At 37.4% G+C, this 27,189-nt stretch overlaps 1 protein-coding gene across 1 annotated transcript in view; it reads left to right on the top strand.

Moving 5' to 3' along the window:
• TNKS (tankyrase) overlaps window positions 1-27,189 on the top strand; it is a 146,128-nt gene that overhangs the window by 76,289 nt on the left and 42,650 nt on the right. Inside the window, exons 5-9 of the mRNA XM_026847465.1 lie at window positions 594-669; window positions 20,634-20,728; window positions 23,542-23,608; window positions 24,048-24,234; window positions 26,111-26,232. Coding sequence (XP_026703266.1) covers window positions 594-669; window positions 20,634-20,728; window positions 23,542-23,608; window positions 24,048-24,234; window positions 26,111-26,232 — 547 coding nt within the window. The remainder of the gene's footprint in view (window positions 1-593; window positions 670-20,633; window positions 20,729-23,541; window positions 23,609-24,047; window positions 24,235-26,110; window positions 26,233-27,189) is intronic.

Genomic DNA, 27,189 nt, shown 5'->3' with positions numbered 1-27,189 from the left:
ATCGTTTTGTGACTGTTCTTTTTAGGGGCAATTTAAATATTGGCATTTTTCTTTGGGTTTTTACTGCTACCTTAGGATATAATTTCAGAACAGGCTTTATCAGAACAGAGCATAAGGAAGCCTATACAAAAGGTGTAAAGTTCACTCGTGTATTCCAAAGATGCTTTCATCCTTCCAACAGTGCAAGATTATTTTATATTGACTGTTAACCCTTCTAAAAAATTTCTGGATATTGGTATGTAGTTGCTTCAGATGTTATGGGCCATATGCTATGAAAATGTATTTAATTCAGAATGTTTCGTTCAGCAAATGGCTTTCAGAGGATCTGTAAAATTAGATAAAGGAAATGTAAGAGGAGGTGTTTTTGATGATCTTTCGTAATACACTTAACTGCAAATTTAATCATCTTTTCTGTATTTACCCTTGATTTTGAAATGTTCATAAGATCCTTTAGCTATCTGACATTCTCACTGGCAGAGTACGAATTTCAATAGACTGTACTTTGATATCCAGCTCTTCAGCAAATGTTTTGCAAAGAGCTCTGTCTTTATTTTTTTCCCCCCTTTCCATAATCCCCTCCTCTCCATTTACAGGAGTGGTAATGAAGAAAAACTGATGGCTTTATTGACTCCTTTAAATGTGAACTGCCATGCAAGTGATGGACGTAAGGTAATACCGGCTTTGTATTTCTGTTATTCAAGAAAGGCCAATTTCACCATACTATGAAACATAGATGTGAAAACCAGGGGGGGGACACACACACACACACATATTTCATGTCTTTCCACCATAAAATTAAATGATGCTGTACTTGATACAGGCAGTTGTGACAGATCAACAGTCAGCGGACATAGATTTTGTGTGCCTTGTCTTTTAAATGTCAGACCGTGGCGTACATGTAGAGTGAAACCTTGAGTCCTTTTAAAAGAAAAACAAAATGTACTGTTGCAGATGAATAAAATAACTAAGGGAGGAAAGTTGTTATTTGTATTTGAACATTGTCTGGGTAAGGTGGTTGATATTCAGCTTGGCTCCTAATGCCCTGCCAGGTACACTGGCACTGTATTGATATGCTTAAACCTTCTGCATTTTCTTAAATTTGATATTATTGTTTTGACTTTCTCTGGCAGGGATGTTTGAATGAGTTAAATTAAGGATTAGGCTGAAACTGGAGGAGGGAAGAACATAAGGAGTGAGAAGTAGATCCTATGATTTTTGATGTTTCAGACATCAAGATGATGGTCTGTCTAGACTGTTGGATTTACAAATGTTGAGGGTTTTTTTGGTTTGGGTTTTTTTTTTTTTTTTTACTGTGTACCAGAATGTTCTTAATCTGCATTTCTTAAAAATGTCTCTCACGTGTAACGGTACATCTCACTCATGGAGAGAAAAGCATGGGAGTGTTTCCCTTTATAGTTTTCTTTATTTTTGGTGGGGTGTGTTGAAGCATAGTATAAACCTCTGCCCATTCTGGAGCTGTTGTGGAATGGCCCAGTTCCGCTGAAATCAATGAAGATAGGCCAGTCTATGCTGCCTTTTCATTAAAAGACGTGTTGCTGATTATAAAAAATGTAGCTCCATTGTGAAAATATTCCTATTTTTTAATACATATTTTAAAATACTTTCTCAGTTGTAATGCCTACAATACCTACTATGTGAAAGAAAACCCAGCCATTTTTTGCTTGGTTACATTTATCACTAATTGAAAGTTTATGAATCTTCCAGGTTTTAAAACCAATTAATTTTATGATCTGAGGACAAGCAAATGAACAAGGGCTTTATTTTGTTCAGCTGTGTCAGAACTGATGAGATATTCCTGATATTTTAAGTTTAAACACATTGCTCATAGTTCTTCATTTCAATTTTCTTTTTCTAGGACTTTACCATTCAAGTGAGATTGTATTTAGGTATTAATAGTGCACTGTGTTGTTATAATTAAGCATGGTGATATACAGCAGTGATATACTGCACAGTTGAGTCCCTATCACTATTGATTTAAAGCCAAAGGCAGAATTGTGATTTCTGTCAATATGGAGAGGAGTAAATCCTTGCAGATGTGTTATCTAGAATATCAAAAATAAAAGAAGCTTTTAAAATTCATGTTAAGCTAGCAGAAAATATTTATGTATTATTGCAGCCTCTGAATTAGTTTGAAAATTTATGTCCAAAGCTCAGAAAGCACACTGCGGTTAAAGCTAATCAGTATGGACACTTTGATAATTTGTTTGTGTGTTTTGGTTGCTGGTAAACACACCGGTATTAAAAACCCTTTTAAGATGCCTTCCCATTGATACTAATTAGCTTTTATTTTAATGATGTCTACCAGATCTATTTTTTTTTCTCACCATATGTGTACAGACTGTTTAAGGTGAAGTAATTCTCTGTAGCAAGTGTGCTATATAACTGTTAAGTATTTCGTTTGTAAAGCAAAGCTTTCAGATCCTGTACTAGTGTAAGATCACTTGGGGTTTAATCATTCTAAGCTCTGCTGAAAATTAAATGAACTTTTCAGCCTACAGCACAGCATTCTTGTAAATGAAAGTCTCTGCTGGTGTAGCTGCCTCCAGTTGACCTGTGCTGATTTACACTAGCTGAGAATTTGTCCATTTTGGAAGTTGTTTTTTTTGCATTCCATGCTGCTTTTTGTAGTTATTTTTTGCAGATCTCATGAGTTTTCAAGCCTCAAACTTATCACAGTGTAAAGCCACAGGCTTAATGCGGCTGTCAGGACCAGGAAGTGCAGGCTCTGCAGAGTGGCCTGAGATTCTCAGCATCACGCTTACTCTGCAGTACAGACATACCCACAAACTCTCGTGTGCACGTTTCTCCACGTTGTGCCTTCCTTGGTTTTGTACATTTCTGAGATGTCCAGCACTACTCTGAAAAGGGAAACATTTATCTTTGTAGGTGAGAAATTTGAGTCCCAGTACTGCATGAGTGATTATTTTTTCTGTATAGGAGGTGATGGTAGTGTTTTTTTCATGTTATTGGCTGTGACTTTCCTGAAGTTGTCATCTAACACCCAGTGCACCAGAACTGAATGGCAGAATAGAGTATTATTAATGACAATATTGCTTATTTCACTGCTGTATGGAGGGTATTTTTGGTTGGGTTTTTTGGGTTTCTTTTTCCAGGGATCTCTTCTGTGTCCCATGCATGCTAACATCTGGAGTTCCTGGATTTCCCAAACACCAGATCTGCTGAGAGGTTGTGCTTCATAGAACAGATAAAAGGGATGGAAAATGCCAACAGTAGCTCACTGTTTTGAAACCAACTCAGGTTGGAAATAGCAAAGACTTACTGCATTCTGTGGGCTGCTTGCAGCCTTTTTGAAAAGTACTGATAGCCAGAATCTGATTCCTACTGGACAGGAGTCCATGCTGCTAAAACAGTTACAGCTGGTGCTGATAACCATTGCTCCATCTGTTTATTTAGCATGGAGGTGAAACACTGAATAGGAGTGAAAACTGAACTTTCTTCTTACTCTCCAAGTCACAGTTTAGATAGATTATGACCATTGTAGAAATGTTCACATTACTGAAGCTCTTCAGCTGTTGCCTGAAGAGGGAATTCATTCTATGTTACTACTCTTGCAGTTCTTTTCTGGAGTGAAAAATGAAGGATTATGTGCAAAATAAAGAGCAATTTTATACACCAGCTAAAGCATTCCTGCATACAGACGATCTAGGTAATTTATGTGGTTTTGTTTTGGTGATGAAGGAAAATCAACAGTAATATCTCAGAGAAACAACTATTTCATTGAGCTAGGTAATGGTACGTTTTTGAGTAAGTATTGGCTTTATGTGCCTGTTGAATATATATGAGGGCACATGTGCAGAGCTATATGGTACAGTGTTTGCAAATGAGTGTTGTGCAAGGGTAAAATTTCAGAAGAACTGTGGGTTGGTTTTTTTTTTCTTGAAACTGTCCTATTTGCTTTTTAAAAAGCAATGCCTGAAGTGAAATACAGTAGTCACTTTTTCATGCCATTTAGTCTTGCTTTGTTTTGGGGTTTTGTTTTTTTTTATTTTACAGGATTCCTGTCTGCTTCTGGAAGCTAAAGCTATATTATTTTGTCATTGAGAGCTGGATTTCTGACTTGTAACAATAGTCATGGTTTACCTAATCCAGTATTTAGTGGCAAGAGAGAGGCCCAAAATAGAATGTATCATGGTTGCAGGTTGAGTTGAAGCCATCCTCAGTCCTCTCATTTCCTTTGGAAAGCTGTTGTGGACACTTGAAAGGTGATTCAGGAAGAAATTGATGTTGCCTCCATTTTTAAAACACAAAATTATCAGAGCTAATGGGGAAGCATTGGTTTTAGCAATTCAGATGAGAACTCTTCTCTACAAGGCAGACTTCCTACATCACTTGACAGCTGTCCCAAGTAAACTGCATCCAGCTGACCTGGTAGCTATTAGCAATGGGAGGTTAGTTTTTTGTTTTGAAGTTGGATTTTTGGTGATATATAATGTCCTGCTCCTGTACTACATTACACATACTCCGATCATGCTGGCACTAAAGTACTTGGGTGTCAGTTAAATAAATCCTTCTCTTTGTGCAAGGGAACTCCAACTCCTCTCGTCCGGAGTACCAGTTTATTTTACTCATTTTTTTAAGGTTCATTTCATTTGAAGTAGAGAAATATCTGAGTTTTTAAGCTCTTTGGAGCACAAAACAATTACTTTTCTGTAAGATAAAAAGCATGCTTCATGGTTTGAAAGTATAGTTTCCCTTGATCTGTTGCATCTGTGTTTTGTATTTTACATTTTGTATGAACCATATGAAAAGTAGAGAATATCACAATGTTACCTGTGAACAGCTTGGTCTCTGGTATTTATTCAGCATGAGGCAGGAATTGCTACCAGAAGGCAGCTCGGGGTGCAATTCCTCCACAGCTAAATTGTTTTTCTTCCTTCACCTTCCCTCCCTGCCTCTCTGCTTAGAAACTAGAAACATAGATATTTCTGCAACAAGGGAACCAGGGAGCCTGCAAACAACGCACTTCTTAATTCCCTGGCACTGTGGATGAGGCAGTGATCTCATGGGGAAAAAATAAGAGACAATTATTTACTAAAAGGCCATTTCTAGCATGCACACGATCCTACTTCATTTTATTTCACTATAGTCTTCTGGCTCCTAGTGCCCCTTTCTTTGTTTGTTCTGAGTTTTCAGTGCTTAACAGCTCCCAGTACCAGTCCTTAATACTAGGTATTATGCCTCTCCGATGCCTTTGTTGTTATGCCTTTCCAAACCAGATGTAAATAACCCTGAATCAAGAATACCAGTAGCAGGCCTTTGCATTAAACTTAGAGTCATAGGAGACATACTTATCTCTTGGGTTTGATTGAGGCTGTTTCTTCAGCCCTGCCATACAGACATTCATTTTTCTTGCACACGGCATCAGCCAGGTTCATGGATGCAGAGTACAAATGTAAGAAATCCAAATCTGAGAGGGTCTGCAGTGCGGTGCAGAGTACCGGCATCTTTGGCCTGAAGCAACCACTGCACAAGGTCTTGTATGTGTAAGTTTTGTGGAAGGGATGGAGTGCCCCTCAGCACCTGCTATGGGACGTCTCTGATACCAAGTAACATTCTGTTGGATGGGGTTGCAGATTCCTTCTCTTCCTCTGCTGCTTTCTCTCCATTGACAGATCAGCCTTGATTAGCCTGTAAACAAAGGGCTGATAAATAGAAATTGAATTCTAACAAGATCAGGTAAGTTATGTCTCCTATTACCAGGGAGTCTCCAATTTGCTTCTGGTAAGTGGATTTGCCAGCCCCTGTGCAGAATTCTGGTTGTTCTCCACCATTTTAATGAAAAATCCTGCAGTTCAAAAGAAAATTGGTATGCCTTGCAATTTTTGAGTCTGGATGGAACAATCGATCCGTGTTTTCACAAGCTTTTTCTTTACAGTTATTAAATCTACACACTTGAGCAGAGGTTTAGATTCTTTTATAATCATCTAGGCTGGAGGAGCTGGAGGTTGGAGAAAAATGCCATGTATTGCAAGACATGTGAACAAAATGTGTGCTAGTGACACTATAAACCTTTACAGTTGTGAGCATTTTTCTTGTGCTACAGTAATAAAGATGAAAACTGATACCACAAACCTATAGGTCTGTTTGTTCTATAAATTTATGACATACAGATTATATTCAGATTAATATAGAACATCTTTTAGAACAAATTATTTCACATATAATAAAAAGTGTTGTTTAAATGTTATGGAAATACACACTTTTCTATAGATAAAAGCTGCATATTTGAGCAAAAGACTTGTGAGCAGATACCTGAGGGAAGGCTTTGTCATACCCGAGGGTACATTTGAATCTCTACATGTTGGGGTTTTTTGTCATGTACTCTACGTGTTTGAGTTTTTTTATCACATGTAATATATTATTTAGTGTCACAATTTACATTTTATCTTCCCCCAAATTTTATGAGGTTTTTTTTGCTGGTATACATTGTTTGTCTTATTTGTAGATATATCAAAAGTCTCTAGTCTTAAGGCTTATCTACAACAAAAAATAACTTGTGCAGAGGAAAGGAACAAAGGAATCATACATTGAAACCAGATTGTATTCTTGGTTCAGAACAACTACTTTCTCCTTGATAGTCTAATAAAGTAAAAATTAAATACATTTTAAAAATGTTTAAATAGAAAATGTTGGTTTATTTAAAAAAAAAAAAAAAAAAAAAAAAAAAAAAAAAAAAAAAAAAAAAAGACATGCAGTAAATCCCAAATAGAGTAACTGGCTAAACAGGCCCTTGCCAGATCTGCTCACTTGCTGGTGACTTAGCATAAAATGTCAGTCTGGTTTGGTGAAGTACTATAAAAAACCATTTTTGTGGGTGGGAGATGTGCAGATTTTGGGCTATTCATTTGTGGTTCTGAAAAGATTAGCCAGAAGTTTCATGGTGTGTGATTACAGCTTTTTGGAACTGTAGTTAACTAAATAAGCAATAACATTGCACTCTGTTAGCAAATGTTTTCATGCATAAAGGTGACCCTGACGGATGGCTTCTAAACACTGTAGTTTTTGTTGATACTAATCTTGGATGTGTTTCATGAAAAGTGTATGTGTCAAAGGTGTATCTAGGAGTATGAATGTGTGTGTGTGTGTATATATATATATATATATATATTAAAAAATTTAAAGTATATAGGTATATATATGCCTATATATATTCACGTGTATTTTCATATACACTTACATATCTAGCTGTGTGTACTTGTATATGTCAAAGATACAGCTATGAAATGTGCTTGCCTAGAGGAAGATGTGAACCAGCCCTCCCCTCTTTCTGCAAGCTGATTTTCTTGGGCTTGAGTGAGGATGGAGAGCACATCTATTTCAGTTGAAAGGAAAAATATTATTCTGAGAGCTTACTGTTTTAAAAATTGGGGATTTAAGATCCTTGTTCACTGTGTCCGGTGACTGCAATGTGTTCTGCAATGCTACAATTGGTTGTGCTCCTCTGCAGCCTTACCAGTGACCTGTATTGGGTATGGGCATGCACACAGTCATGGGGAGAACTTGTCCTCAGATGCCATCTGCTCCATGGCAACTGACATGTATAAGCTATTATCCCACCTCAGATATAAAGTCATTCACAGTACCTGAGTAAACTGAGAGGAAAAGGGCAGCTGCGGCTTGGACTCCAGAGCTCGCTTCCAACCTTGGTTATTCTGCAATACCTTGGTGCCCCACAGTAATATAATTGTGTGGTACATACCCCCAACTTTGATTTAGATGAACCTTACACAACCTTAGAACCTATCACTGTGTATGCAGGAATTAAGAGGGCTGATGGAGGGAAGAAGATGGACTGCAGTCCTTCTAAGCATCTTTTCCCATAGTGAACATGAGCCTCAGTGGTGAAAGAAAGTACTGTAGATTGGATGCAGACATTTTTGTACTCTTCAGTTATAGCTATACTTCTCTGTAACTGAGTTATTTTTAATTGAGTTATTTTAAATCAAAGTCTGTACACAAAATTAAGGGTCCTTCCTGGATTTAGGTAATGGAACACTGTATAAAAGGTGACATTTTCCACATTACAAAAAGGTTACAAAGCAACCGCCATAATGCCTGGGGCAGAAGTGCCCAATGCAGTACACATATAAAAAGAACATTTAAAAATGACCGCATCTGGATTTTGCCTTTAAAACACCATTTTGTTTGTTTAAAAAGATGTTTCCAGGGTTCATGCATGTCAGAAATAGTGACTAGTTATGCTCCTTCTTATGCTGTGATCCTATCTTATTTCATCAGCCAAGCATGGTCAAACTGGATAACACGAGAATCCCTCCCCTGGCTTTGTACAGGTGACTTGGCTTAATTTCTATCCCTGGTGTCATTTAAGACCCTCTCTAGCCGTAGATGATACCTTTTGTATAAAACATAGAACTGATCTACCTGCTCTAAGCTGTTTTTATGAGTTCTTATATATTTTCCCAAAAAAGTTTCAGTGAGTATCCTTTCACCTGTTTTCATTTTCTTCAGAAATTATTTGAAGTGTAGTCTGTCATGTCCATACATAGAAATAGTGCACTTAAAGGGCTGGAAAGCAATTGTTTACTTTGTAGTTAATCTTTCTGTATTGTTCTCTAAAAATCAGGAAATCTCATATGTTAGGTGTTAATCAACGTGCTCTTCAGGAAACCTTCAAATATATTAAAGATGGGTGATGATTAGCTTCGCACAGGGGATGATTTCTTGCATTACACTATTATGCATCTACTATCTAGAGGAAACAAGTCAGACAGGCAGATTTGAGCAGAGCTGCCTTTTAATATTTTATGCACATTAACTAAATGCTGTGGTCTGGATTTGGCTCCGTCAGCTCACAGAGCATCCAGAAGGCAAGTAATGGTGATGTTTGTTCTACTGTGATCTTGAGAGTGAGTCCTTTCCTCCACAGAGCTTGCTGAGGTTATGTTTGAGTTGAAATGTAGCAGTTCAGTCCATGGACCATATGTATTTGATTTCTGTACATGGTTGACTGTAGTGAATACTGTAGGTGCCATTTCTATCCTTGGTGTCACTTCCCTCTCATAATCCCTGCATGTGAGCATGAGAGGTACTGAGAAGTAAACCATTCTGCTTTCTTGTTGCTTTTCACTTTTTTTTTTTGTGCTATTAGAGTACTTTGTGGCTTCCCTCTGTTAGACCTATCATTTAGTTGTACACTCTGTTTCCTTTCTCTGCATGCCATCACACAGCTGTCTCAGGACCTAACATCATCTTCCTTAAAAACCACTGGTGAGGATTCAGTTAAAAACCTGTTGAGTAGATGGTATCTGTTGATTACCCTTATACACATGCTTATTGACCGCTTCAGAAAACTCCAAGTGTTTTAAAGGTAGAACTTCCCTGAACACTATTTTGATTCTTTCCAAGCAGATGATGTTTATCCAGGTATCCACTAATTCTGGATGTTACTGTATTGTGTTTTTCCTGGTACAGACATCAAGATTACAGGCCTGTAGTTCCCCAAAACATGTTTTAATGATTGTTTTGCAACTTCTGTGTCTTTATGTACCAAGATAATCTTAAGTGAAGATCACATACCACTAGTAACTCACCTGTTTCATTCTCCAGTGCTCTCTTGGATGAATGTGGTCCTGTTCTGGCAATTTGTTGATGTTCATTTTGATTATGGTTATCATTACCTCTTTTATGCTTAATTAAGCTTCAAACAGATCCTTTGCCAAGCTTTACCATGTTCCCAAATACATGCATGCTCACTTACCAGGGTTCTGGTATGAGAATTACATGTTTCTTCTAAGACGTATACCATGCAAAGAGTTCCTTTAGTTGCAAAACGTCTTCTTGCCCTAGTGTCACCTTGCCCCACTGGGCTGGTTGGTGGATTTTGTGCTCCTGATGGGTTGGAAAAAGATTTATGGCTGGTCTGAATTCCTTTCACTAGTCACCGCTTAAACTGCTTTTGCCTGTCTAATTGTATTTTTACCTTTAATCCACTGGAGTTTATGGTCCTTATGATTTACTTCAGCTTGTAAATTCAGCTTTTTGAATGATGTATTCTAATGCTAGTATTCCTTTTAGTTTGCTGTTAGTCACGCTGGCTTCTTTCACTTTATCAAGCCTTTCCTAATAGGTGTGTGTTAGCATAGCATTTCTAGTATTGTATTCATTAGCAGTCTTTATGCTATCTGTAAGGACTTAATTTTCTTAGCTACCACTTTTAGCTTATTGTTAAAAAATGATCACAATTTTTTCATAGCTCCACCTTCTGAAGGTTAGTGCAGTCACGTTGGATTATTTTAGCACACATTTCCCCTGTTAAATAAGTTGTTAAAGAGCAACTTCTACTGCATGGTTTTGCACCAGGTGTCACTTGTACCAGTTCAAGTACTTGCATTTTACTCCTGCAGCCTCCCTAGCTGACTTGGCTGTAGGACAGTCATCAATAGCATCCAGACATTTCACCTGTTAAGTCACCCAAAGCCCTTCTGCTTTCTGCCCTTGATGCCTCTCTGATTTCTCTCAGCATGTAGACTTGCTAATACAACTGCATCGTTGACTTCATAGGTTGTATGGATAATTTAGAGTGATCAGTTTAGTTCTAAAGGAGAAGAACTACAAATATTTAGGTGCAAGGAGAGGTGTATTTACATAACCATTTCTAAAACTGTTGTGTAAATTGACTCGGCAGGCAGCAGATGAACAATAAAAGGGAAGGAAAATGCCAAAATAGAACATTGTAATTGATGATGGATGTACCATTGATGAACAAGAAAATTGAGGTTATTTGATTAGTCTTTTCTAAGTTATGTAATATACTTCTACTTATAAAAGAGCCTTATTTCTTACAGATTAAATTCTTTAGAATATTCATATTGTAATAACCATAACTTTTCAATTTTGAAACATACTAAAAGGATAAATTATCTGCCTTTTTTCCTGTATTTTGCAAGGCTCTTCTTCAAAGGAACAGTGAAGTCTACTTGACTGTATTATAAAGGCATTAAATTCTAAATTTTGAAAATTATCACTGTAATGCAAAAAAGCATTTTTTATATTTAATTTTGTTAATTATTTTATATTTTATGCTTTAATTTCATTCCAAAATATAAGTCATAAATATTTATTTAACACTGAGCACTGGAGTTGAAATGAAGTCAGTTTGCAGGCATTGTTCTTAACAGAGTTCATTCTGATCCCACTTTTAATAAAATGAGTTTGAGAGTTACGTTATCAGAGGGAACAGTCAAATTAATATGTTCTGAGAAGCTTCTCTGTTTTCTTAATAATGTGAAAAGCTTATGCACTGGAGCCTGGAAAGTTCCTAGTTGGAAGGGGAAGGAGGAGAAGCAAAGTAAATATATATAGACAAAGTGGGAGAAGTGGTATAAATAATGAGAGATATAAAAAAAGGGAATAAAAGATTCTTAGTTGACTGTGGTAGGAAAAATATTTTGATAGCAAGTGGAAAAAGGGAAGAGACTGAAACAGCAAAAAACAGTAGAGTTTTGGTTCTCTGATGTTCCAGTGTGCATCCTCTTCATATTGTTGTGTGCAGGCCTTCCCCGGTCATCTGGCATGGCTGTTTGGAGAGGAGCCTCTTGTTAACACTTGTTTGCTGCCAGAGCAACACCAAAATATTTCATTCAAAAGAGGGAAGAGCAGCCTAAGTAAATAATTAAATAACAGCTTTCTGTAGCTTCTGACACTGGCTGACAGGACAGATAAAAATGTATGTATTTGTGCTGGAAGAGGACAGAAAGTTGTCTCATCCTACTTCCCTGGAGTGATAAGCATTTGCAGCTTGCAATTTGACAAGATTGACAGGTTGAGACATGGGTTGCAGATTGTGCTGGCTGGCACTAAGATGCATTCAAAAACTCTGCAGAAACTTGGCTATTTGTGCCCCACTGCTCAGATCAGCAGCAGTAGCATCTGTTCTTCCCCATGAACTAAACCTGAATTACAGCTCCTAGCGTGTGATTTACCAAATAAAAGTTCCAGCTGTTGACATGACAAAATCCTGCATGCCTGTGTGCTCAGTCCACCAGCCCAGATGGGTTTGTTCTCTAGCTGGCAGGCGTTGCCACCTGCTCCTTGGAGTAGTAGAGGTTTGAATACCCTCTGATGTCTTCAGTTAATAACATTGCAGGGGCAGTTTCTTCTTCTTGCGTTTGGCTCATCAAGAGCCAGTCATGCCTCAGTGCCTCACCTTAGACTTGTCCATTTTTGACTTGCATTTCTGACAGATTCCAGGTGATGAAAGGAAACAACAAAAATGGCCATCCTGCACATGATGATACTGTAAGTATTCCTGGTGTAGTGTTCTGCCATGTCTTTCAAGTTAGTATACATCTCCTTTCAGTGTTAAATAACATTAGCAGCATTCCCTTAGGAGAAGAGCGTGGGTCTTTACTGTCATTTCAACTTTATGTAGCTCAGCAAGCCACTGCTCCCTCAGCTGCCAGCATCTGTCACCAAAGAAACAGTGTATACTCCTCTGCCTCTCTGATAATCCACCTCAAAGTCCATCTCCCCATGTCATTGAGCTCTGCCAGAGATCTATTCTGTGCTTCTGAACCTGGAAAAACTGCAAATGCTGCTTCATAGTAGAAACTCCAGAATTTCTTTGTCATATTACGGTTCCACCCCCAAACCTTCAACATTTAGTGTAAAAATGGAAGACATTCTTGTAAGGAACAGTTTTCTAAGAATACCATGGGTTTGTGAGGGATGTTGCTCTGCTTTTCTGGCACATCCTCTGTGGAACTGTTTTACCAAATGGGTAGTAAGTTAAGGTACATGCAAGTACAGAGGAGTTTTGGAGGCAAGGGGACATGTTGCATTTTAATTCTGCTTTAGGAAGAGGTTGAGGATCAGTAGTGTCCCATTTATAGGTCCTGCTTCTTGTGAAATCCCAACATCAAAGGTAAAGGTGGTGGTCCCATTTAAAGATTTGTCTCTCCTAGCCCTTTACCAAAAGGAAATCCCTTTTAGTCTCTGCTTCTAAGTCAGCATTTGAAAGTAATAGCAGTAACTTAGTATGAAGCTGTTTGGGAACTGAGCTTCCTAATTAATATTTGAGGGGCTGAGATCCCTTTTATCCCTTTGCCATTCCTGCTTTTTCCTGTGGATCATACTGATCTTTGCTTTTAAAGTTCATTCCAAAGATGGTGGTTGCCTTCTGTCTCACAGTCTCTTTTATTTCTGGCCTTTAACTCTTTCTGCCAGGCAATGATGCTTCTTCAGGTTAGACTTTGTTTCCTTTTCTCTGAAGTAATAAATTTGAGTTACTTTTTTTTATATATAGCTACTGTTAAAAGAATATTTTTCAGAGCTATCTACATGAATTAAGGATCTGCCTTCCTAGTGTCAAAGATAATAATCTCCATCATTTTGAAAGTCAAGTGTCATTGTCTGGAGAAACATGCTGGGCAGGGAGACTGGGTTTTTCTTCTGGGATTTAATAAGGCTTTTATATGGTCATCTTCAAACATCCATTTAAGCCTGCCTCTACAGATGAAACTTCCTTTTGTTGTGTGGTCCTGCAGTGCTTGCATGTTTTCTCTGTCAGGGAAGGTATCTTTGCCCTTTATCCTCTTCTGCTTTTGGGCATACAGTGCTTGCCTCTACATACCTACCTTTTCTGTGGTGGCACTGTTTCTATGCTAGCAGGAGGAGTTCCTGAGCAGAAAAGTGAAAGCCCTCATTTCCTGTTTTTCCTTTTAATCTCTGAGACAGAGACACTTGTTATTTCTTTGTCTACCCCTGTGCAAGATGATGTTTGTCACCTTTTCCTCCCTTCCCTACCCCAGTCATCTCTGTGAGTGAAAAAGCTCCTCTCCTATATCCCCTGCCCCTTATTTGTACTGCAAGTTGGGCTAAGTGTTGACAACAGGGTCACTGTGTTAATGTGTAGAAGTGATATCAAACCTTTGTCACACAGTCTTGGAAGTTCAGAGGTACAGTCAGAAATTTGTATTGTCTCTTAAAGGTCAGATCTACTGAAGAAACATATAGTAGTTAGTAGTTTGGACGTTAACAGGCCTCTGAGAAGGAGCATATTTGAATACTCACTGGAGATTAGAAGAGTCCTGGTCTGTCACTCAAGTAAACCTCTTCCTGATGAGGGCTTATTCTGTATTTGCAGTGGTTTTATTCTACTTGTCCTGTGCTTTTTAACTCTCCAGCCATTTTATTAATTCTTTCCATTTCACCTCTATTATACATTCTTATCTTTTCCTCCAGTTTTTGAACATCTGCCTATTGGTGTCCAGCAGTAATTTGAAAATAACATTCCAGCTGTGGTTTCTGTGTAGTTGAATACAGAGAGGAATGTTCCTTCAGTCTGATCCACAAAGCAATGCTTTGTAGCTGGTACACATTTCTAAATACTTCTAGGAGGCATGCCGTTCCTCATCCCTGACTTGCTCTGGGCTTTATACCATAACCCAGGTGGTATGATACCTGAACACATTTCTGAAAGGTATTCAGTTGCAAGGAAGAATTTCTTTTTAATGCAGACTACTTCTTTGTTCTCATTCTGCCCAGTGACAGAATGAGAAGGAATGCAAGCATTTCTCTCTTACTTCATTTAATCCTCATTCTTACCCAGTGATGCTCTGCCCTAGCACTAACATGTATGTGAAATCAGGCTGGTTTTGTCCTCACTGGTTTACAGCTCGAAACAGTGGATTTTTTTTATTTTTTTTTTTCTCAAAGAGATCATCTGATATGCCGGAGCTCTAAATTAAGATACTGCATGACTTGCAGATTCTGAATTGGTGAGCTGTTCAGTTCATTTTCCCTGTCATTAGCTGTTAGAAAGCACGATGTGAAATTTGTAATGTGATGTTTTTCTGAATTTTACTATACTAAGTCTGTCCTGTTCAACAATCCAGTTAAGGACTACTGGCTGTGTTCTGAAGATGAAGCAGTTAAATGACCACTGGAAACACAGTGCAGTGAGAAATGCCTTCCTTATTCATTTTGTAATCCGTGTCCTTATGAATTATTTTTTAGGGTGTTTTTTTGCTTTTTTTACATAAGAAAAGTAGTTTAAGCTCTTCATCCCTGTGCTTATTATCTCTAGAATTTAATCTTGCTGCAGCTAGCTCATCTACAGTCAGCAGTCTGACAGAACTTGTTTTCTTGGGGCAGCATCTGTAAGTTTGTCCCTAAAGCATAATTATCGACCATTAAATTAAATAACTTAGTACTGCTGTAAAGTGACCAAGGAGGTTGCACAGTTTGGGTGTCTGAAGCTGATAAGCCAGATAGCTGATGAACAGAAGTACAGCCCCTTTCCTTCTCATTAAGGGCATCATTCTCTAGCTGAGGTTAGGAACTTTTATGTCTGTAGTACCTAGTGTACATGAGCACTATAGCATGAATATAAAAGAATTATTTTGAGTTATTCAACTATGTGTTTCTAGAAGGAATTTTTTTTACATGATGATACATCCAGTCTTGGCATCATACAAACAAATGTCAATGAGAGATTTTTCTCCAAGAAAACCTACAACTGAGTCTAAAAATGAAGGTGTAAGATGGGCACACTGAATGCAAGTTGGTATTGAGCAGCAAAGGAAAAGCCTGATCATTTCCCCAGTGGAAAAGTTCAGGAACGTCTCTTCAAGATTGTGATGTTGTTGCAACTTGTTTTCTTACCCCATTAATCAGAATGATAAAGTGGCGACAGGAGGTATTCCACTCGCATCTGGAATGTCTTCCTGATGTACACTCATGACTGATGCAGTTCATTTTAGAGAGGTCTGTAAGAGAGCAGCATCAAGCAGACACAGACTATGGCAATTGGAAAGAAAGAGTCTCTCATAAATTCTAACCCAGTGAAGAGAGAGTTGTTTGCCTGCTCAGAGAAGTTTTTCCTTAGTATGCCAAATTCAAATTGTCATCTTGCCAGGAGTCAGGACATCTTTCAAAACAGTTTTATGCAAAACCATGAAACAAAGGTCCCTTCTGTGATCAGAAACCTCTCTTCCCTTAATTCAGAGGAGGTGAAACACTGTTTTGAAGGGATCTTGCAAGACAAACTAGAAAAGTTTAAGATAGTGTTTTTATTGCTACTTTGGAGACAGGCAGTATGGTCTAATTAGAATAACGGTTTTGTTTGACAAAAGTTAGATGGGAGTTTACTGCATACATGCAATTTCCAAATCTACCAAAACTGAAGATAATTTTAGACAAGATAAAGTCCCATGTTTTAAAGTCTACATGAAACATTCTGAAATCCTTTCTTCCCCCTCCTTTTTATTTGACATCCTGTCAGTAGTGTTGTAGAAGAGTTAACAGCAAGTTAACAAGTGTCTTGGGTATTTTCTGCCAAGTTATACTTGTTTGTCTGTCTGTCTAAGAGCCACCCTTACTGGTGCATATCCATGTGGGGACCTTCTGAATGTGAGAGTAGCCATAATACTTCAAGGCCAGAGCTGACTCTCAAAATCTGTTGCCTATTGTGAGAATGCCCTTCCTGTGGAAGATGAAATTAAATTATGATAATTCTAAATCACTGTATAGTGTTGTAAATTAGGTATATGATGAAGCATCATTTATGTGATAAGATTGTTGTCTATTGATTTTAATAGCCTTCAGGATGACAATTTGAGAACGAGAGAAACACATAGATTAAGATTTTTAATCTGCATTATATACAGATTTTGGTAGCAGAAAGCAAGAATGGGCACTTTCATTTTTTTTAGTAGTTCCTGCAGCTGTTATTGATCATGTAGATAATTAATGATATAAGATCCTTCTATAACATCCCTCAGTTTAAAGTTTCATATAAAATGGGGTCTGAGGCTGTGACAGTATTACCATCTAAGAGTCGCTGAAGACTAGCAAAATAGGAAGGGAAATGATGGTGCTTGAAACCAGCTACTCCTGTGTTGCCTGTGGACAATTTGTTGAAACCAATTTTCTGATTTCAGTAGAAGCAGCTCAGTAGCCTGCAGCTCTGGCAATTCCTTGGGGGCCCTTTTATTTGATGCAGGTGAAGAGGGGACAGCAAGTCTAAGGCAGCTGACCTTGAACAGGGATCATCAAATCAGCTGTTGGTAACAAAGCAGTGTGAAAATACCTAAAGCTCAATGAAAATAGCTGTATGTGCATTCTTTTAATCTAAAAAATGCATTTCTTGTATTCCCAGGCAACACATTTTCAAAAAGACCGCAGGCAAAAATACCTGCTTTAGTATAAATTGTAGGTACACAGGTTGACAGTGATTGCCATCTTGTGTACAGTGATCTTCCTAGAAATGCACAATACCTGCTTTGTCTCAATTACAGCTGCCATAAAACTTTAAAATAATGCGAGTATCTCACATGAGGGTCTACTTTACTTAATGAAAGTGCAGTTGTACTTTCTTTAATTACACTAGCATGTTAAGACAGCATGATTGGCTTGGTAACTGTGAATGTGAGTCTTGGAAGGTAAGTGCCTCTAGGGATTCCTGTAGGAGTAGGTCTCTTGCCAGCTATTGCAAGATATGGGAGGAGGGGTTAATTGATAGCTTAATTAAATCTCTTTAATATTAAAGTGATTAGTGTGATATACTTTGCAGGTGCAGCATACAATAATGCTGTTTGTGATAGCTAGTTTCTACTTTTCTAGTGCTATATAAAGAGCATGTTAATTCTAAACACCAGTCTCTTTAATACCATCATTCACTTTTTTTTTCTTGAGGTATAATAATCCCATATAATGAGTAATTCATGTAGCATAGCATTATCTTTTAGCTAGTTTCTGTACTTGGCATATAAGCTTGTAATGCCAGATTAGTATTTTTAACTATTAAATCTGTAACATTAATGAATGTTCTTTCTCATGAGAAAGGAAAATAAATCCTTTTAAAAAATCATTAAGGCAGGGCATTCCTGCTTGCTTCTTCCTGAAGCATATGTAAGAGACCTTTAGTCAGCCTAAAGAGCAGCTGGCCGTGCTGCATGTGTGTTCTGATATACCAGGCCTGGATACAGGTGGAGCAGCCCTCCAGGATCGCTGCTTCCACAACACCCTGCATGTGTGTTCAGTCATGTTTGCTCCTCAGTCAAGTGGTCTCTCTGGCCTTCTAACCGCCCGTGTCTCCCAGTGCTGCGTGGTCCCTCAGGTTGTAAGAGTTGAAGAATGCAGACTAGCAGAGATCTCAGCCCTGTCTCCAGGGGTGAGTGCAGGGAGCATCAGTTGGCTGAGGAGAGGCAGCCACAGCACTGCACAAAGCTTCGCTGAAGCAGCTTTGCAGCAGAAGGCAAGTACACCAAATATCAGGCACCCTGGCCGCAGCTGAATAATGAATTCCTGGTGTGTTAGGCAACACGTGGTATTGTGTGTTCATTCATGGGACGGTGGTGTCTGCATGGCCTTGCTCGAGGGAAAGGAAGTAACTCACCTTTCTGAAAGGCAGGGGTATAAGTTGTCTGAAGATTTGGCATGTCACTGTTTTGCTTCATTTAGGTTATTTGTCTTGCAACTATAAGCCTGAAATGTTTTGGGTTTCTTCTCTAATGAAGTTATTTGGCAAATGCAGGTCTCATAGCCCTAGAAATACAAAATGCACACTCCCAGCTTGAGTTATAACAGTTTTTCTTTTCAAGACTCCAGGGTTGATGTATCTTTATCAAGAACATCCCTATTAATAAGGCTTAATATGAGTGAAGCATCATCTTGGAAGTCTGCCATTGTTGTTTTAGAAGTAGCATGCAGACAAGAATGTAGTTTAATTGTGGTAAGGTTAAAGGATCCTGCAGGGGTCCAGAGAATTAGCATTTGCTCCAATTTCTTCTGGAGTTTAGACCTTTCAATTGACTTTTCCACAGTCTATTTCAAATTCCTTTCAGGTTTTCTGAGATATTAATTCAGTTGATAAAATTGGATTTAGTAACCTCGCTAAGGCAATTGTCAGAATATACCATACTGAAGTATTCTGCTAATGTCAATAGTGGCACGATCTTTATTCACATTTTCATTAGTGTTTATGATATGCAGAAGCTAGCTACTTTATAATAGGGACAGATATGAAAAGAATATAATACCTTCTGGATCAGTCCAAATTGTTAATTCAGTAATAGAAGCTTTTCTGAAATGGAATCCTAACAATTTCTGAAATGGATCCTAGTGATTTGAATGGCCAAACGTTTAAAAGATTTGCTGTGTTTTGGTGGCAGTAACATTTTGTACTTTGGAGACACTTCAGGGATCTTCAGGTTAAGGATGCTAGATGTCCTTATCTTGAGTGTAGATAATTCCGAAGATGGAAAGTTGCATGACTTCTTCCCTAAATAAAATTGAGTTACCCAAATGTTTTTCTTGGAGATGCCCTGTGCTGTCTTTTCTGACAATACAAGCTATGTCCTCACTGTGATACACAGGACCCTTGGTAGGTGCCAAAAGTAGTTACTCTTTCTGGAGAAAAGCAGCAGAGTGTTGAGACTACAGTAGAATATAATACATACTACTCCAAGTTATGGTCATACTAAATATGTATTAGTTCCTGGAAATCAATGCTATTTATGGATATATATAGCACCTGTTTACCACAGATGAGATAGTCTTGATTTTCTTTTTTTTAAATCTTGGTAACAGTGAAATGTGATTTCATCTGTAATACAGTATAATGATGTTTTAATGCTGACAGTAAATCTGTACTTGACTTAGTACTGTGAGGTATCTAAGTCTTCCCATGTGTTAAAGCTCATTTGTGTATGGGGTTTTACTATAATAAAATTGTGTTGTTTGGTTGTGCACCACAAAGTAAATTGCAACAAAGAACCTTTTACAATCTTCTGCTTCTCAACCTTGAGAAGGAGGAAACAGCATCACCCATTCATGTAAGAAATCAGTTCCTTTGTACTGAGACAACACACAAAATCTGTTTCATAATAAAAAGCTTTTAAAATAAACTTCAAGGGGAATTACCGTTGTCAACTTCAAAATTCTTATGAATTAGCTATGGAGAAAGGTGGTGTTATTACTCTATTATTGTGCAGCAAGGTGCATTACTGTCAAAAGATATGTATTTTGCAGGAATCTGCAAACTGCATACAGTTTGCTCCACATAACTTACCACAGCACAGTACAGAACATGTATGACCACTTGTTTGGTGCAGAGCTGAAGACAAACATTCCTGCTATGGAATAAATGCATTATTTCTTGTTCTGCAGTCTGCATCCTGTGCACTTGTACAATGAGTGTACATACAAGCAGTTTTGTAACCTGTGAGTATGCACCCTGAACTGCATAAATTTGCTCATGAATTAAAAAAAAAAAAACCAAAACCAACCTAGCATTTTAAAATATAATTCTAACATTAAAAAAACAAACAAACACCCAGAACCAACCAAACAAAAAGAAAGCCCAAACAAAACTTAAATTAACTTTAAATGATGAACTTGTTATTGCCTTAGGAGATACCTGGATTCGTCCCCACCTTAAGGAACATTTATTTGGTTTGACACAGGAAGAGCACGGATTTGCTGTGTATTTGTTAATTTGGCTGATCACAGAAGGGAACGATAACTTAACTTGATCCAATGTGTAAGAGAAATGAAGAGTACTTAAATGGTAGGAAATGCAGGAATTCATGTGTCTTTCATTCTTCATCTTGTTTTGTTTTACTTTGCAGTCCACTCCTTTACACCTAGCAGCAGGCTACAACAGAGTTCGAATAGTCCAACTTCTGCTTCAGCACGGTGCAGATGTGCATGCAAAGGACAAAGGGTACGTAAAATGAATTCATTTATTATCTGTTTGCAGCAGTGGTTTTGTATTAATTAAGATAAAGAATTATTTCTGTTTCATGTTGCAGAATAATCTCAAATATTTGGTTTAGAATGCAACATTTGCTTCCAAAATCTGAGTCTGGTTCATCATTAATAAACTTTTGTTAGAGCTCAAATAACAGGTTAGCTGTGATTTGTGCTTGGTTTAAGTCTTCTATTAAACTTTTAAATTTTTGTCCAAACCTTATTCTTTACTTCCATGCACAGATGACCCAGTGAAATCATTGACTGACTAATAGCATTATTTTAGGAGAGGCGGTGGAGAGGCTTAGTGAAAAAATGTGCATTGCTAAATTTATCTATAGTCTCATTGTCTTGTCGCAATATATATGGATGTAATTCCAAGTAATATCAATATGCTCATGTGTTCACAACTAGTGGTCCTTGGAGGTCTATCTTGATTGACGTTGCCAGCAAAAATCAAGATACAGTAGGTCAACTATTCTATTTTTGCATTAAGGATGGTAGTTATGTAAGATACCAGCAAAGTGCACAGCAGTCAGAAATCTGTAACAATGTGTTGTACATTGTTCTCAGACATGCATTTCTGAACTCTAAGGTGACGATTCTCTTGGTGGTCTGATAGGAAGGATTAGTCCTAACATTGTAGAGTTTGGGCCTCTGGTTAAAGGCGTGCATTTTGTATTCAGAGTCCATAGAGGTAAGATAGGAACGTGTGTGTTCTGTCTCCATCAGCAAACTTGAGGCACTTCTTAGATCTTCATTTTCTGCTGAGTCCAGCTTAGTGTTATAAGATATTTTAAATTAAGATCTTAACTTTTTCCTTCTTTTCCAAAGCCAGTCTCAAGTGTACTTAAACTCTTGAAGATTGACTAATTATAGCGCTCTTGTCTGTACATTCATCCCAATGGCTTTTTTGATCAGAATTGTGCCATGCATGATGACATGTTATATAAGTCAAAAAAAACCACAGTAAAGCTACTATTCAGGTAGATCCAGTATTGTCAAGCAAGTTTTAGATATTTCACACCTTTCTGAAATTTCAGCATCACCTACCTGGTAGAAAATTCCAGCTTAGATGTTTTAATGAAACTTGAATGATCTACTTGGAAAGTATGAAAAGTAATTCAGTTGAACTTGAGCAGGGGATGGGGAAGGAAAGAAAGGAAAAATGATACATTTAGTTTGTATTAAAAACAGTCCAAACATACTTAGAATGTTTGACATCGTGTAAGCTCCCACTTTTTTTTTAGCAGCATCACACATTTACAATCAGTGTGGTGTCTTGTTTTTCCTTAAATAGGTTACAAATAAATGCCATTTATCATTTATGGAGCTAAATTAGGTTACATTGATTTTATAGACCTCTTAGATTCTCTTCAATGGTTCACTTCAGAGAGAGTCCTGAGGAACTGTACTGCATCTTCAAAATGGTCATCACTTCTGATTACTCCCAAAGAAGGCCATAGCCAAGGAAACAGCTCTTTTTCCAGTGGTCCTTTTGTTGCCTTATAGCTATTGTGTACAAAGTCAGGATGTGCTAGAAAAGAAAAGAGGAGGGTGTATGCTGCAGAAGTGGCCAGGTGGATTGTTGTGGTGACTGTCTTTGCTGATTGGACCTTGAAGGCCACAGTCCTCTTAGATGACCATCATTTTGGAAGAGGACAGGTTTTTTGAGTGTTCTATGGACTGGATACTCTCCCTGTGTCTCATACGTACACTCATAAATTGTAATTAAGAAAAGTAACAATGGAAAATAAGTTTGAAAAATTTCCCCAAAGTAAATTCCCTCTCCTGTGACAAGTGCAATGCTACTGCTGAGAGCACCTACCCTAAAATTAAATTTACCCTGTTGCCTCGTAGTTGCTGTCCTAATGCTCTTTGAGTTGATTTTGCAATTCTGGGAATCATCCCCTGTATTTTTCATAAATGTTGAAGGGTTAGTTACTGTTTTCAGTGTATTGTGCATCCTGATTTGTTGAGCCATAACTAGCCTGTCTTGCTTTGGTTGAATTAAACTCATTTTGTCCTCTGTAATAACTGTCCCCTTTGCATCTCCCTTTCAATGCATGACTTGTTTATTACATCTTTCCCTTATGACTAGATCCCTGTTACTTACTTTGCTAGTGTCATTTTTAGGTATGGCCTCCAGTAATACAGCTGTACAAAAATTACAAGGACTCTCTGCGAAGTATCTTGCACAGTTAAATCAGTTGTACTGTAAAAAAAAAAAAAAAAAGAGTAAAGTCAAGTCATTCCACAGTCTGGAACAGCGATTTCAGTCTGCTTTCTATGGATATTTGTACATCTTCATAACATAGCCAGGAGTTACGTTAGCTCTATCTGGGGAGTTTTGCCTTTCACATAGCATTTTAAATAAACAGGAGTTCATATTTAGACAGAAACAGAGCACTGACTTCTCTTGAGCAAATTGAATGTGGAAGGGGACTTTTTTTCCCCCCTTAATAGCTCTAAGAAACATAATTTCAAAGCCAGTTAATGCTAATCTTAGTGGTAGATTAAACATCTGTGACCTGTTAGGACAACCCCCACACACACCACCAAAAAAAAAAAGTCCCTAAAACACACAACATTTTATTGATGATCTTAATTAACATGTAGTTTGGGAAGGTTAGATTTTTCCATTAGTTTGTGAATTTTAATTTTTAAATATTTGAATATTTTAAAAATATTAGATTTAATTTGATTTCTTTCCATCTCTCAGTAAATTGTTACTCCTTCTTTAAAACTGCTGCCTAGTAAATTTGTCATTTGTCATCTTTTATACAGTGGTCTTGTGCCTCTTCATAATGCATGTTCATATGGACACTATGAAGTTACAGAGCTGCTGCTTAAGGTAAGCAGAAGTATGGAAAATAATTACTGTAGATTTAGATGTGTTAGGTGAGGTATGAACTGTTTATATCACAGTTGAAAAGGAAGTTTTTTTGGGATTTGGGTTTTTTTTTGTCCTGTAGTAACAGGTTTCAAACATCCTGTATGTCATTTCAGAAGCCTGCAGCTTTAGGGCTTTCGGTAGTACAGTATACATGTTTTTTTCCCCTCACCTAATTTCTTTGGACAGATAGTAGAGTTTAATTTGTTTGAATTTTTCTTCCTGTTTTTTTGAGGATTCAACAGTATTTTCATATATACAGATATTTTTATAATTAATTTTTTGTCTGTGTGTTCATATGAAGCAATGGAGCCAGTTATTATAAAGAAATTAAAATCTGTAAGCTTTTAGTTGTTGAAGATGATTTCTTATTAATATAAGGCTTTCTCTGCTCTGTTAGCATGGCGCCTGTGTGAATGCTATGGACCTCTGGCAATTTACCCCCTTGCACGAGGCTGCTTCCAAGAACCGTGTGGAGGTCTGCTCCCTCCTGCTGAGTCATGGTGCGGATCCCACCTTGGTCAACTGCCACGGCAAGAGTGCAGTTGATATGGCTCCAACACCTGAGCTGCGGGAGAGACTGACCTGTAAGTGTCTTCAGACTGGAAACAGTTGATGGGTGTAAAGGCATGTTTTCCTTTCAAGCCATCTTCCTTGTACTTCACAAGTAGATGCAAAGCAGCAGAGTAACTGCAGCTCTGCCTCTCACTTTGAAGTATGCAGATACTGCTAATAAACCATTCATGATATTTCTGGTTTTCTTAGGTTTAAAATGGTTTAAGGCACTGCTGAATCAGTGACTGTGGGGGGTTTATGCTTAAAGTCCAGTTAAGTCACATGAGGCTGTGTATCACACTTAAAGCGTAACTTTCAGAAGGTAGGTAGCTTCAGTGTGCAAACTTGGAGATGGAAGTTCCAGCACCTTCTCTTGCAGTCTTTGCAAGCCTTTTGCTTTTTACAAAACAGTGTTTCAACTCTAATTTGAATTTGTCTGCCTTGGTTTGGCCTCTTTTGGGGATGTTTTTTCTCATAATTATAAACTAAAAGATAATTAAATGAGACAGGTATGGAAACAAAGCATTATGAAGTTACAGAAAACTCCTCCTTGAAAAGTAGATTCTGAAATCAATTATAAAGACACTTTTCATTTTGTCTGTCACCTTTCCAGTATAGCAGAAGCCCCCAACATGCTAAGAATGTGATCCTGCGCTATTCAGAATCACACCTAGTCAGGTTGTTGTCTGTCACTATTCTTTGCATGTGAAGGTGATGAGATTCTGTATTTATAGTTCCTGGAGAGGAGTGAGGAAGGATTCATGTCCATTAATACCCACTGAAATGTGTACACAAATGTAAGCGTTATGCCAGATTTGACAGTATCTTGATGGGGCATCCCATAGCAAATGGGTTGCATACCCAAAGCAACATGTTTAGTATATTCTCAAGTTCTTTGGTTTTATACCTTAGGAATAATATGACATTTATGTGTTATTTCAAGATTTATTTATACTTGTGCTTTGAGTAATGCTTTGTTTACAAAGAAATCTGAATTTATTTGAAATGAAAACTTAAAAGTTACATTTATTTTTATTTCTAAATCCATAAATGCACCAGATGTTAAAACAAGAGTGGGAGAAGAAAACCCCTCTTAACAACCTTAGCATTTCAAGCTTGCTATGAAAGAAAAATACTTTTAAATAATTTTTCTATTTTTGCTGAGATCATTGAGCTTTGGGTTTTTTTTAGTTCCCAGGTTCAGATGTCATTCTTTCTAACCTACTTTTCATTTGTGCATTTTAACGCTTTTAGATTTTTTTCAAATTCAAAATGATTTAAAACTAAAAATAACTGTTTTCTGAACTGAACAATATGTGACACTGAAAATAACAAATTTACTGCTACATACTTGCAAAGATACAGCTGCTATCAAAACCTGTTTCATCTTTGTAGCAGACTGGCTTCAAATTTATTGCTGGTTAGCTTTCTTTAAGAGCAATAGCTTAATATTTTATATTTCAGTTATGAATTTTTAATATATATAATTATACATAATTATGTATTTATTCAGGCTTTTCCTTGAATTATTTGTAGTTGTAAATACCATAAGGTATTTGAAAAGCAGCTGTAATGCTTTTTTTCAAAAGCACGTAATAGCATTGTGCTCACTTGAACACATGTATAGATTATTCAGAGGTCACATATGCATTTAATATCAAGTGGTTAGAGGATGAGGGAGAAAAGCTATAAGGACTTTACTCAAGGAATCACTTCCCCTCTCACTTTAGAATATCCCTTTTTTTTCTTAAACTATGTTTTATGTGCTGTGTCCTAGTTCAGCTAATATTTGAAGATGTAATTAAATACTCTTATTTACTCTTAATTGAGTGTAACTACCTTTCTCCAATAACAACGTAGATGTGATGTTGCTAAATATTAAATGCATCTTTTTTTTCCCTCTGACAGATGAATTCAAAGGACACTCTTTACTGCAAGCAGCCAGAGAGGCAGACCTAGCCAAAGTGAAAAAGACACTTGCTTTGGAGATCATTAATTTTAAGCAGCCACAGTCACATGAGACTGCACTGGTGAGATTATACAGTCAAGCCATTTGTTTTGTGATAAATGTGGTGGTAGTGCTAGTTGAGGAATTCTATTTCTACACTATGAAAATATATTCATCATCTGAGATTGAGGGTTTGCCATCAAACACTTTATATCTAAAAATTCAATCACTGTTATAGAAAAAACACCATATAATTTTTTATCACTTTTTTCTTCTTCCAGATAGATTACAGAAGCCCACTGGTCACACCTCACCTGTTTACTTTTCACTCTCTTGCTTTTTTCCTATCACCCTCTTTTTTTTATTGGTCAGTTACTGTGGTTTTTTGGGGGTTAAATTCTATTCCAGTGGCCCAGTACTTAATGTTTATGTGGACAAACTTGGATTACAAATTTTCTTCGTAGGGTATGTAAAATTATGGTGAAAATAGATGCTAGGTGTATATCACAGGGTCTTACAGGATTGGAATATTACTGACAATACCATATTAGCTATGGAAACAGAGGTCTTTGAGACTGTCCTGGCAGTATCCTACTCTTATTTCATTGTTTGAAGAAGCAGTGGAGGCAAAGAACACAGCCAGTATCCCAGATGCAGTGAAGATGTTGAAGCTGAGAGGGACTGATGGTATTATTAAAACCATTATAGTTATGATACTTTATTCCAGTGGAACGCTTTCTTCACAGTGGTAGGTCTCAGCTGCAGGCATACAACTAGGTATTTAGTGTTATAAACATTGTGATTGTGATCAGAACATTGTGTGTTGAGTACTGAGCATCCATATGCTCTGTTCTCTCCATGAAGGACCTAGTATCCTAGACCGAACTTAGAAGCAAGATCGGAGTAGAGATATTTAGAGGCTGAACATAAAGACCATAGGAAATTTGGGATGATGTTATGCTTTTCTTCCTGAATATATCAGCTGCTGATATATGGCATCTCTTTAGCTAGGCAATGATCACTTTGTAGTCATGTGGTC

Source organism: Athene cunicularia, assembly GCF_003259725.1.
Source record: "Athene cunicularia isolate RWA chromosome 4 unlocalized genomic scaffold, athCun1 chr4_part2, whole genome shotgun sequence".
NCBI lineage: Eukaryota > Metazoa > Chordata > Aves > Strigiformes > Strigidae > Athene > Athene cunicularia.
Note: the sequence above shows the minus strand (reverse complement) of the source record. Positions and strands in the feature narration are given on the sequence as shown.